The following is a 14,188-nucleotide window of genomic DNA, read 5'->3' as shown; positions in this document are numbered from 1 at the left end:
GTTGCATCTGATTGTTCTCCTTGAAGTGTTTCCATTATTAGTATTTCCATAGCATTTCTTTGGTTTATCCACATCAAGTCCAAGCTCTTCTCGAAAACGCGTTTGGATCGTTTGTTTTCTTCTCTTTTCCATCTCCTTGGTCCCAATATATTCATAAAAAATCATGTTATTGAAATCCACCACTTACAAAACAAAGAACTCTAATTTTCCAAGATTTTATTTTCACACATGAAAAAAAAATGTCGAAAAAATGACTGACCTTTTCAAATCAGTTGGGTGCAAAATGACGCAGCTGAGCTTTTGGATTTTTATTAAGAAATATATAAGGATTTTGAATCAGCTGAGCTTGGTTTGATTACGTAGGAAGCTTTTTTTTCTATGCAATTTGAAGTCGAAAAAGTGTGCAAAAAACAGTGTTTTGAAAAAAAATTAAATTAAACAATTAAAAAATAAATTTTTTAATTTTTGGTTTAAATATTTACACAGCATTTGAAAAAAAAAAAATAAAAATCAAAACGTTTTAGGAGCCCTCTTCCTAGTTTTAACACTCAAAGCTAAGAAAAAAAACAGATTTTTTTTCATAGTAAAAAATTATTAACTTTGACTTGCTCTATAAGGCACACCAATAACCCAAATTGAAATTTTTTTTCGAATACTCGAGCTCCAACCATTTGTGAATCCAGTGATCTAAAAGTTTTTCATTATCGACCCACCCGAAAAATGAATATTGCAAGCACTTTTGTCTAAATGGGCCACTGTGCGACTTAAATGGACTAAAACAGGGTTTTATGGTTTTTCTTATAGTTCCCATGGATAAAACTGACTGAAATTGAAATGGGACCACATCGCAGCCCAGCTATCCAATACAAAAAGAATTATCAAAATTGGTTCACTCAGTCAAAAGTTATGAGCTAACAAACACAAAAAAAAAACACAGACAAATTGAATACCTCCTCCTTTTTGGAAGTCGGTAAAAACCAATAAAAACATAACTTTAATTCGTTTAATTCATTTTAAATAAAATTTTGAAAAAAAAACCTTAAAAAGTGGCATTTTACCCACATGTGAGGGGAATATGCCACTTCTGACGGGTGGATATGCTGGCAGACATTTAGGCAGTATGTTCTTTTTTAAGTTTAATCGCGTGAAACATCGAGTCCTTGTGCATCGATCTCTGGTATTTAGAGCATTAAATACAGTCACATCTTGCTCCGAATTTGTCTGAGACAGAAGTTGTCTGTATCCTCTTCGCCACTTGAGAAATCATAATTATAATGCTGGTAGTGCTTCCTCGGAAGTGTCATTTTCACTTTCGTTTTCCTTTTTGTTCTGTTAATTCTACTTTTTTTTTTGTTGGTGTGCAACGTATGTTGCATTTTACCCCCAAAACGTCCAAAAATATGAAAACATCCCTGAACAAAAATTAACGCCAAATATCATGTCTACACAGGAACACACATTAGGTTTACATATCAAATCTTACCTTTTTGAAGTGTAGTGTAAAATATTGAAATGTGGCATATTACCCAAACTGGCACATTTCCCCGACTTACCCTACCAATAGTGCTTATTAAAATGGGCTTTATCTGTATTGTCTATGATCACGAACATTAAACTTATTAGGTTGTAAAAATAATGTCGGACCCAAAATTACCAAAGTTGTAGTTTGCATGTCGATTGTTTGCGTATCACAAGAAATTGGCTATGGCTACCTCGGATAGCCAATTAATCAGGTCTGAAGATGTTTGATATTCTTTCTATTATTGCTAACCCCACCGCGCTTCAAATATGTTAGCTCAGGAGCTATTCAGAATCTTATATTAGATATTCGGTTAAAATAAATACTTAAGTAGCATCCCCTGTACAAAATTTTTCCTACATTTCCGTCAGATTTACATTTCCTTGCGTAGTTAAAGTTTTTATTTTATCACCTCCGATCAATATGATCTCAAAACATATCAACCATTTTGAGTTTTCTTCGACAAGCTTCTCAGCGCACTTAACCCAAATCACTCAAAAAAAACCATCATCATGCATTTGCCTGTTGTTTTCTCTCGAGATATAAATCAAAATAAATTCGTACTAAAGTCAAAATTTATAACACCCCCAAACCCTCCAACTGTTTTGTTGAAATATATATGCAAAAATAAATATCAACATAAACCTTCATAAAAAAAAACCTCCTCGTTGCAAAAAAAAAATTACACAATACCCTCTTTCCATCCTTCAATGCCCCCCAAAAAAAAACACACCCATCCAAACCCCCTCTCCACTTGCCTACCCTAAAAAAAAAAACCACACCACACACACAAACACTCATAGGAATGCGAAGAAGAGCTCACCCAAAAAGGCGAAATGGTATCGCGTCTACAAACGAAAGCCTCACAAATCGGACACATCCTTCAATCACTTGAAAAGAAATACGAAGCCAAAATGGGTCCAAACGATGTACTCAAAGATTTCTCCACAGCCAATTCCGCCGACAAATCTCCAGGAACCAGACGCCAACAAAATCTACAAAAATTCGATGCTCTAAGCAAAAAACATAAGAACGACATTGGTCCACCATCGAAGCGAATGCATTTGAAAGTTGACGCCATACCACCATTTAATCCAACTAAGATTCGTAAATCACCAAGTGGATTACAGCCCACAACCCCACCATCGAAAGATCCAGATCCAGATGGCGCTGTCTTACCTTCTTCAATTGTCGAACAAAAGTTTGAAATTTTTTCGAATCTTTCGTCGGCGACTCAAGCTAAAATAGCCAACGAAAAGGCAGCTAACTAAATATATGTTACAGATAGATTTTTACTTTTTTTTTTCTTTTTGTTTTATTTTTTTAAAAATAATACAATAATTTTATCAAAAAATAAAAATTAATTCAAAGTTACTGAAGAAAAGCTTTACAAAATAATTATTAATAACAACAACTCTTTTAAGCTGCTACTAACAACTATTAAAAAAAAAAAACTATTCTAATAGTGCAACCTCTAAAATGCATTCTAAAACATTTCAAATCTATGTTAATTTATTGAATTAACATAATATTACTAATATATTTAACGTGTCACTGTTATACAAAGCCTATCACGGTATCCGTTCGAGTATACGATCGTTTGAAATTAATTTTCATCTCATAAACCAATATCGCATGCGATTTGCAAAAATGAAAATATTATCACTTTCCTAACAAATCTGCATGTCTAAACGATTGATTCTTTAATTTTTTCACAGCAAATGTCAAGTATAAGTTGGTGAACTTTTTGAAGAAAAAATTAAAAAAAAAAAACAAAAAACGAACGAATTTGTTTTGCAAATTTAACCTCGCATTTATCAAATTTTTTTGTTTGCCTCGAAACAGTTCTTTCGCAAGTTTGTAATACTTTTTGATTTCATATTGTTTTGTTTTTTTTTTCTTTTCATTTTAAGTGATTATGTACATGTAGTTTGCAAAATGACACTTCGCATAAATCAATTTTGCAAAACATCACTGCTAAACATTAGATTCGCAATTTCGCAAAATATGAAGTTTATTGTTTTCATTTACATAGGTTGTCATTCATATAGGTTTCAAATTAAACTCCATTTGCCAGGTGTCCTAGAAGCAATTTCGCAATTTCGCAAAAATGTATAAGTCGAAGAAATAAAACACTCTCGACAGTTGTTTCCAATTGGAAGAGTTGGAAGATAATTTGCTCAACATTTCCATCATCATCATAAAAAAAGTTAAATGAATGGTCTCGCAGTTTCGCAAATACAGTTTCGTTTCGCTATTAGGTATCTAAGGGTAAATATTGTTCCTGATGCAAGAGTTCTCAATATTCATTTCTCTTGATAGAGTCAATACGCTTGGAGCCATCCTGCAAGAAGGAAGATTGAAATGATAGGTTGTTACATAGATTAGATTTGCTACTCAAGTGCTCCGATTAAAAAAATAAAGATTTTCCTTGAAATCCCCCAAAAAATATTCCAGCTTGAATGTCTTTATTTTCCGTTCTCCTTGTTCAAGCCCAGGACTTACAATGTGAACACTGAACATCCTTTTCAAATACCACCATTAAACAAATTGAAATAATAGGGGTACTCATGAAACGGTGTAAACTCCAGGTAAACCTGGTAAAATGGTAAATGTGATTAACGAACTGTCAAACCCATAGAAAATTGTTTAACCACTTTACCACGTTTACCAGTTTTACCTAGAGTTTACATCGTTTCATAAATATCTTTGATATCTCACAGGAATCTGTACTTTTCTTTTACTTTCTTTCAACAATCGTGTGTTGGTGTTTTTACAAAGAGATTGTTCTCTAGCATATGGATATGACTTTGATAAATCAGATAGACAAAAGAAATGTACATGTTATTGTTATCTTACATGAAAATTTACTACTTTTTGAGTGATTACCATTTGGAGTGATTTTTTTTTTTAATTCGAGAATCCATCTTTCGAATTAGGTGTCCAATTGGTTGTCAAGTAAAATGTCTGATATTAAAACACACGCTTGTCAATTATTGTTAAATAGAGAATTGTTCTTTAGAATTTTATTCCTTGTTTTGTACAACAAAGTTTAGAAAAAACGAACCTTTTCGTGTTCCTCAGAACGGATACCGTGGCAGATTAACAAACAAAACAATTAACACCTAACTAACAAAATGTCTTCTTTCTGATGGTTTCGATTTCATTTAAATTAATCTTACTGTTTTTTTTTATTTTTGTATTTTTTTTTACGTAACGTCTGTCTTCTGCTGCATCTTTTTTTTCTTTGTTGCTTGCTTGTATATGTAAAACTAAAAGCAAATAATATACAAAACAAAAAAAAAAAATGCAAAGTTATTATATCTTAATATCAAAAATGGCAATATATATTCATATACTCGTTAAGTATTAAAAAAAAAAAAAAAATTAACTAACATTCTTTGTAATCATACCAACATTATTATATATAGAAAATACAACGTTTTTAATTGCATCTTTTAACAAAAAATAAAAAAAAAAAATAAAACAAAAAATTATATTTAAAAGGAACAAAATATATATTTGAATTTTTAGGAATGCGATGCATCACTTAAGCACAAAACTGAGTTATTAGCGAAACTTGAATCGCAAAAAGAAGATATGGCAAATACTATTTTCCAGTTAGAAAAAAAGTAAGATTTTTTTTTTTTTGTTTTTTTATTTTTTAATTATTTATTTTATTACTTAATAATTTAAGAAAACAAAAATTACATTAATTATAATGGTATATAATGGGGTCTTATCTGGTATATCTACATACAACTTATTTATTATTATTTTATTCTTTTTTTAAATATTTTTTTGGTAGCCTTTAAACTTACTATTTTTTGTTGTCAATTAAATTTTTAAATGATAAACATCATTTACCTAAAAAAAAAACATTTATAGAGGATTCAAGATTAAAAAAAAAATATAAACATATATTGTAACTCTTGTTTGTCGTCTTAAAATATATAAAAAAAGATACATATATATACAATAATATATATAAATTATAATAATAATAATAAAATTCTATTTTGAAAATGATAAAAGTTGACGACATTTTTCAATATTAATTTTTTTTAAGTTAAATGAGAGTACAAAAATAAGAAAAGGTAAGTATAAAAAATGTTTGCAGCTAACCAGGAGGTAATGAATGTCGTTATAACGTAGATGAACAACTTGTTTAATTAATAGCAACATTTTCTGTGGATATAGGTAGCACAAAACCACTTGTTTATGATGAATCACAAACCACTTGTTCACTCCAGGAACGGAGATTTAAAACAAAAATATACTTTCAAAGATTCAGTAGTTTTAGAAATAGTACTCTGTGGCGCAATATTAAGTGCGATGAAAAAGTGTATCTCTGCTTAGTAGGGTGGGTCAAAAAAATCGAAATTCTTTTTTTTTAATTGGTACTCCGAAAAATCGATTGCTAGACCCCTCTAGAATATACACACCAAATATGAGCTCTTTATATTAATGGGAAGGTCCTCCGCTTTGCAATTTTCCATTTATACATCAAGCTTCTACTAAAAAAAAATAATTTTTTTATTAATTGACTTTTTAGCAAATTTCTTTTCATATTCTTGTAGGAAATTGAACGCTCTACAAAAAAGGCCTCATACACTTTTTTCGTTTATCTAACCGTTGAATAGATATTTGAGGTCCAAAAATCGAGAAAATCTTTAAAAATTCGTTTTTTGTTCTTAATTTTGTAACAAATTGAAAAATTATAATGATCAAACGCGCAAGACATATTCTTGTTGAAAATTGATTGCTCCCCAAAAAAGGTCTTAATAACTTTTTTCATTAATCTAACCATTCTAAAGATATTCGAGGTCAAAGTTAAAAAAAAATATAAAAACATTTTATATTTTTAAAAAATTTCTTATTCACTGAAACCTCATTATTTTCAAATTAGCAAGTTATATTCTTGTAGGGGCTTAAACGTTCTACAAAAAATTCCTTGGAATGAAATTGATTGCTTTAACTGTTTAGAAGATATTCGTATCCAAACCAATGCTCACTGATTTCAATAGTTTTCTTATGACCCGTATGCATTGCGATTTGGATACGAATATCTTCTAAACGGTTAAAGCAATCAATTTCATTCCAAGGAATTTTTTGTAGAACGTTTAAGCCCCTACAAGAATATATCTTGCTAATTTGAAAATAATGAAGTTTCAGTGAATTAGAAATTTTTTAAAAATATAAAATGTTTTTATATTTTTTTTTAACTTTGACCTCGAATATCTTTAGAATGGTTAGATTAATGAAAAAAGTTAATAAGACCTTTTTTGTGGAGCAATCAATTTTCAACAAGAATATGTCTTGCGCGTTTGATCATTATAATTTTTCAATTTGTTACAAAATTAAGAACAAAAAACGAATTTTTAAAGATTTTCTCGATTTTTGGACCTCAAATATCTATTCAACGGTTAGATAAACGAAAAAAGTGTATGAGGCCTTTTTTGTAGAGCGTTCAATTTCCTACAAGAATATGAAAAGAAATTTGCTAAAAAGTCAATTAATAAAAAAATTATTTTTTTTTAGTGGAATGGAAAATTGCAAAGCGGAGGACCTTCCCATTAATATAAAGAGCTCATATTTGGTGTGTATATTCTAGAGGGGTCTAGCAATCGATTTTTCGGAGTACCAAATCAAAAAAAAAATTTTCGATTTTTTTGACCCACCCTACTGCTTAGCCTTGCGGACTTGGCGGTAAGCTCTAAATCCTTATCATTCCGTCAAATTCAGTACATGGACTAAAGAATGATCAAGAGTTTTTTCTAACAACTTTATCTTTTTCTGACGATTGCTAGAATTACGAATTGGAGCAGAAATCTTCCTCTAAGGTGGGTTGACTTAGGTGTGCGGTTCATCGGGTTCTAATTGCTATTCTTCTACTCTTTTGCATTTCTAACCTCTTTCCACTAAGCAATACAGTACAGTGAAGGTACGAGTAGGTCGTTTACGAATCATTCTGGTAAAAATGACTTACATAATTACCTATCTATTCTTCTTCTAAGCAAACCGAGGACAAAAATTTGTGTGGTTACCATCTTTTGTTTCTTGAAAGCTTGTTTTTAACTCAAGTCCCAAAAAATCGCTTTTCTGTTGTCGCGGCTATTTCTGGTTCAAGAAGTGTTAAATTTTAGTTACACAGCGCCAGAGTTTTAAAGGAGACCCCAGACCCCTAAGGAAACGCGAAGGACGAAACAAAACGCTGTTGATCGCTTTTCTGTATGAAAAACTTTGACTACAAACATTGGCATCTTTTTTGTGTGGGGAGGGGGACACCCATTACGCGGTGCGAAACTAAAATTTGGCACCTGAACGTGACTATATTATTAACCCTCTGTCGGCACACGGGTGCGTATTTGGCAGGACAAAAATAAAATCTGGTCACAAAAAACTGTCTTTATAAGGGTGAATGTACATTTTTCTTTAATTTTGAATACAATATTCGGATTCCTCGGAAAATTCTACATCAATTTCATATATGATTCTTTATAAAATAGTGAGACCGAAAAAGGTTCTAGCGACATGAAAAAAGTATAAACCAAATTCGCAAAAAAGAGGTGTGCCTACAGAGGGTTAATACTGCTAAGTCAAACATCAATAAGCCCACATCATGATATGAGAGTCTACGGAAATAAACTTATTTAAAACAAAAATTTATATTTTTGTAACTGTATTTTAACAGATTTTCTGCACTTGAAAACAAATGCAAAATATTAAAAAAAAACCCCTTTCATTACAACAAAAGCTAATCCACATAATTAAGGTAGAAATACCAAAGGAGTTACCAAATTTATAAAATAACATTGAATGTTATTGAATATTTTATGAGGGCTGCAAGGTAACAGCTTGTACGCTGATCACATCAGCTTTGGATCTACCAGCGTACATTTCACAGGAATTTCTTTCAATAAAGCATGACGATGTTTTTTTTTTTTCAAAAGCCTATTTTTGTAGTTACACCAAGTTGAAAGCAGCGGTTACCTCAATTCACAGCTGATTTCGTTACCAGCATAGTGTTAAAAAATCGACAGTTTTAATATCACTGGTCGGAAACGAAAATAGAGCTAGAACCAAACCATACTTTTCTAAAGAAATTTTGTTTGCAGTTTCCGAAGTCCAAATTTCACTGGCACGTAACGTTTTTGAAATACTTGAATTTTAAGAGGTCAAAAACGCGTTTTTTGGGTAAATTTGACTTCGAATTACACCACCGTAAAATGTTATTTTGCAAATCTAATTATGCAATCTCAAATCGCAATATTTGATCGTCCTAAATATATTTAAATTTTTTTTCAATATTATTTTTTTTTTCTCAAAGACATTAGAAAAAGAAATTTATGATATCTCAAAATCATGGTACATAACATAGTGAATGGTTTTTTTTGAACCAAAATCCAGTTTGCGACTTCTGATTTGGATTTTAAAAAGCAACATATTAAGGAAATATGTTGCTATATATGTACATATGTATTTTTTTGATTAAACATCAAAAAGAACTACACTGAAAATTAGTTTTTGAGACTTTATAGTGAAAATAGTGATCAGTATCAGTATAACTCAAAAACTAGACTTGAATTCAGCACACTAAAGTCAATTGAAATCACCTTACAAATTTCTTGCTCCCGATTTTTTGTTTATTCTTGTCGACCAATGTATTTGGTGATTCCATATTTAACATTCAGCAGCAGCGATTAAATAACATGGTAATGCCAGTGCGGTGTGATCTTCGTTTTCTTTACTTTTCACGAGTCGACTTTGAATAAGAACGAAGCGGAATTCTACTGTAACGAATCAGAAAAAAAAATCATCAAATATTCAGCTGAACCATGACAAGCTCTACTCCCTATACGTGAGTTATAACTTATAAGTTATATAAATTTTCGTGAGTTAAAATTTAACACAGAGTCCAACAACAAAAACATCCAGGGAAATTTACTTTTTTTCTTTCAGCAAAAATGAGCTGGAATAAATGCTTTAGAACAATTTGAAACTAATATCTTTAAATTTTTAAATTTTGCATAATTTTATCTACTAGTGCTCTTCTGCCCGAATAGATACGAATATACAAAAAGTTACTAGTATACTAGCATCCTAAGAAATTCATTCTTTTAGAAAACAATCGACACCCCTCATAAATTGGTCGTGATAGTTTTTTGTTTTTGTTTTGAAAATGATATGCCATTTTTTATTCATTATCCGTAGGTTTGGCACTCAATGCTTTTTGCATTAAATGCATAGCTACCCTTACAATTATTACCTGTTTTTCACTACAACCTAAATGAGATAATTTGCTATTCAAGATTTTATTTAAATAAATTTAGGATAACTTTACTATAATTCAATTTTTGTTTTTTTTTTTTTTTAAAGGCTACCAAAAATATTTATTTATGTATATTTTATTTATTTTCTAACAAAAATTAACCTTCTTAAGTTCTAATTAGATTTGTATGTATATGATTTCATTACAAAATTTTGATATCCCTATTCTTTATCTGTATAGATGGTCAAATGACAAATCAAATCTGGGTGAAGCTTTGCGTGACACTTCAAAAACCCTCTCAAATCAAGTGACAGCATCCGAAGAGAGAGCCGCCTTAGCAGTTGCTGAAGCTCATGTCGAAAGAGAATGGCGAGTTTCGCTACAAGAAAAAGAAGTTAAGCTCAAGGAGCAAATTGTAAATTTACAAAGCTACATTAAGGACCTGAACGAAGAAGCAAAACGAAATGATGCCGTCAAAGTTGAACTTGAAAAAGTTCGCAATCAATGGAAAGAAGCTCAAACAACACTCGAAGAATTAGGTATTCAATTGAGTGTGAATAAGCTCAAAGTTTCAGAGCTTCAAGAGAAAGCTAACAAAGCTGAAAAGTCCAATCCGACTGAGGTTAGTATATGGACGCCAGATAATACAGCTACCAATTGTATGGCCTGTAAAAAGGATTTCAACTTGACTCGTCGGAAACATCATTGTCGGCAATGTGGTGAGATTTTTTGTAAAAGCTGTTCCGAACAAACTTTTCCACTTCCCAATGAGCATGGTCAAGTGGGGAAACCGGTGAGAGTTTGTGATAATTGCTTTGTTAGTTTGTCAAAGAGAAAATAGATATTATTTATGGCTCTTATTAAAATTGCTTCTGATTCTGATTGAAATTGGTTCTCTTTATCGTATATTAGGTATTGTTAAGTTTAGTTTTCGTTGTTACATAAAAGTAAAGTATTACAAAAAAATATATGTGTTGATGATAATTTATTTTGTCTTATTGTTGTTTACAGTAAATTAATAGAAAATAAAATAAAAAAATGTATTGCCTTTATATAGAAATAAAATCAGTACCTATATATTTTCTAAACTTTAAATATTTTTTTTAATTTAAAACAGATATTTTTAATTGTGCCACTCATTTAGTCAAAAAAGGTTATCTGGAGTTTGGATGTACTCGAAAGAGTGTTTCCCCATAAGGAGTAAGTATGTTATCTAACGACCATATTACTCACTAGTTTAAAAATACATCTGGATGTAGGTTAGGTTAGGTTAGGTAGAAATGGCTGTCAGGAAAACAACTGACACACTTAGACCATTTATTGGTCCGTTGTGATACCATGATTTTGTGAGGAAATTCCTCACTAATTAAACCAGTTGGAGCTTTTAATAAAGCGGTGAAGGTTGAAGATGTCAGTATTGATTAGCTCACTGGTATCTTCTAAGAAATATTTTTCCAGGTATTTTTTACGTCTACTGGAAAGGGCAGGACATGAGCAGAGAAGATGTTGGATTGTTTCTTCTTCTTCCTCATCAAGGCAACTTCTACAGAAGTCGTTAGAGATTACGCCAAGTCTTATGGCGTGTCTACCTATGAGACAGTGTCCTGTTAAGACACCTATTACAGAGCTGATATGCAATCTGCTTAGAGACAACAAATTTTTTGAACGTTTTGGATCTAGCCTAGGCCAGATCTGCTTGGTCGTTTGGCAAGTTATAATGTTTGACCATCGTATGTTTGTTGCCTCTATAGCTTCTTGCTTCAGCATGAGTTTGCACGTTGCGATTGGTATACCAATATTTGCCTTATTGGGTAAAATCTGGATGTAAAGAAATATCAAAAATTAATCCAATATATCTGGATGTAAAGAAATATCAAAAATTAATCCAATATATCCGTAATATTCACTACTTAAATCCAATCTCGTTAAATCCAAATAAATTTAAACTGCTCTCTGGAGGTTTGTTTAACTTTATAAATCCAGTTGTAAAACTAATTTTTACAGTGTTCAGTTGTTTTGTCAAGCATTTCGAAAAGTAAAAATAAAGATAAATGCAAATTATATAAAATTTATTGAATAATCACAAAACTTTTTTTTAGTGAATAATATGAACAAAAAATTAAATCCTTGGATTTATGAAATTCAGATTTAAAAGATTGGATTTATAATTGACTTTAATCCAAACTTAATCCGGAGTGAATAATATGGCCGTAAGAAATAAGAGTATTCTCTTAACGTGTAAAAACAACTGCATTCTTGATTGCATGGTTGACCTTCAAAAACTTGAAACTAACATGAGACTGGGAGAGATTGTTTAAAAAAACCTAATCCAATATAAGTTCGTCTGAATAAGAACAGTATTATATACCTAGTTGCATTTTGTTTTTGACACTGATAAGTGTTAGATTGAACTATACTTAACTGGCCAAAAAAAAACCCAGTCGGAGCTAAGTAATTTACATGTAAAATACTACAACTAAGCCCCTCGGGCTTAGTTGTTTAGCCCGGATATTTCTCTGGGCTTAACTTTTAGAACAGTTTTAAATCTGTGCTACCAAACTTGAAAACTGACGTTTGGAATGACAAAATGTATTTAACTAACATTTTTGTAGCTCTCTGTTATATGTACATACAAGAAAAACCCGAAAGCAAAAAATATGACAACTGTAAATTTTTGTTGTATCTGCTGTTTTTGGAACATTCAATATACAGTGCTGCCAAGATTTCAGGATAAGTCCCGATGCGGTTTTTTTTGTACAGTTAAGCCTGGTGGTAATAAAAAAACACAACCACAATTAGAGCTTTTTGCATTGTCGCCTTAAAATTTGATTTTTTAAAGGTTTATTGAGAATTTAGGAAAATATCGATTTTAAATTTTCCAAATACAAAAGAAAAACAGAGACTTAAATACGGCATACGATTACGATCTTACGTTCACGTATTGACGACGCTCTGTCTGTGTCTCTACCTTTTTCTACTGATTAAATACAGACTGCAATAGTCAAAAAGCTAAGGTGTGATCGTTATACTATGTTTCCACCTGCCCTAAATCCGAGATTTAGGTAAGTAGATTTAGAATAATCTCGAGATTTATTCTAAAGCCTTAACTCCAATGACCTAAAAAGTGAAAAAGTGTGAAATTTACAAAAGTAAAAAAATTTTCTTTCTTTCTAGCCCCATTTGTTTTTGAAAAAAATTGCAAAAATTGTTTTTTAAACCAAAAAATAAGCTTTCTGCATCATTATTTTTAATTTTGTGGTCGGAAAAACTGCCATAAAATGATTTTGAAAATTTCACTTTTTGACTTTTTGTAAAAAGTGGCCGTTGTAGTTTCATAACTTACCTAAATCTCGGATTTAGTGTAGATGGAAGCAAAGTATTATCGTATGCTGTAATTCGACCAAATGTGTACACATAAGACTTAGCTTTGTGATTTTAACTCGAGATGTGGGTATTACCAAGCTAAATTTTTTGATTTAAATTTCCTCCTGAAAATCGTAACTAAATGTCAAGGAACATAACCGATATGTTACGTTATCTAACTTTTTATGAAAACTGACCAATCAGAATTGCCCTAGTCAAAACAGGTTTTTTTTAACTCTATTCTACTCTATTCATAATAATACTTTTACTTCATGATTAGGTGTGTTTTTTATTACCACCGATCTTACCTGGACAAAAAAACACCTCGGGGCTTAGCGAGAAAAATTGGCATCACTGCATATTAAATGTTCCGAAATCAGCTGACACATACAAATATAAAGTTGTTATATTTTTCGCTTTTGGGTTTTCTTGTGTGTTTTTGAAAAAAAAAGTATAACTAACTAAATAATAAATAAATAAATAAATATTTAAAACAATAATTGCCATTCCAAACATTAGTTTTGGTGTTTTTAAACAAATTCTAAACAATTTAAGAACAAGTTAATTTGGTAGCACAGATTTAAATCTGTTAAAAAAGTTAAGCCCAGAGAATTCTCTGGGCTAAACAACTAAGCCCAAGGGGCTAAAGTGTTGTTGTATTTAACATGTAAATTGCTTAGCTCCGACTGTGTTTTTTTTGTCCAGTTAAGACCGGTGGTAATAAAAAAACACACCTAATGACCTAAAAAGTGAAAAAGTGGGAAATTTACAAAAGTAAAAAAATTTTATTTCTTTCTAGCGCTATTTGCTTTTGAAAAAAATTACAAAAATTGTTTTTTAAACCAAAAAATAAGCTTTCTGCATCATTATTTTTAATTTTGTGGTCGGAAAAACTGCCATAAAATGATTTTTAAAATGTTCACTTTTTGACTTTTTGCAAAAAGTGGCCGTTGTAGTTTTATAACTTACCTAAACCTCGGATTTAGTGTAGGTGGAACCAAAGTATTATCGTATGCTGTAATTCGACCAAATGT

The 14,188-nt window shown here is 30.9% G+C and overlaps 1 protein-coding gene across 6 annotated transcripts in view; it reads left to right on the top strand.

Annotated features, from left to right (window-relative positions):
* The window catches only part of LOC129917070 (protein RUFY3), a 43,309-nt gene extending 32,423 nt beyond the window's left edge, over nucleotides 1–10,886 (top strand). For 5 of the 6 annotated variants that reach the window (XM_055997389.1, XM_055997386.1, XM_055997384.1 and 2 more), the window contains 2 exons: nucleotides 5,054–5,151; nucleotides 10,032–10,886. In XM_055997389.1, coding sequence (XP_055853364.1) covers nucleotides 5,054–5,151; nucleotides 10,032–10,632 — 699 coding nt within the window. In that variant the 3' untranslated portion in view covers nucleotides 10,633–10,886. Of the gene's footprint in view, nucleotides 1–2,322; nucleotides 3,195–5,053; nucleotides 5,152–10,031 lie in introns of those variants that run through there. The other variant, XM_055997388.1, reaches the window with a different exon arrangement.
* Nucleotides 10,887–14,188: the final 3,302 nt, after the last annotated feature.

Source organism: Episyrphus balteatus, chromosome 3 (assembly GCF_945859705.1).
Source record: "Episyrphus balteatus chromosome 3, idEpiBalt1.1, whole genome shotgun sequence".
Taxonomy (NCBI): domain Eukaryota; kingdom Metazoa; phylum Arthropoda; class Insecta; order Diptera; family Syrphidae; genus Episyrphus; species Episyrphus balteatus.
Note: the sequence above shows the minus strand (reverse complement) of the source record. Positions and strands in the feature narration are given on the sequence as shown.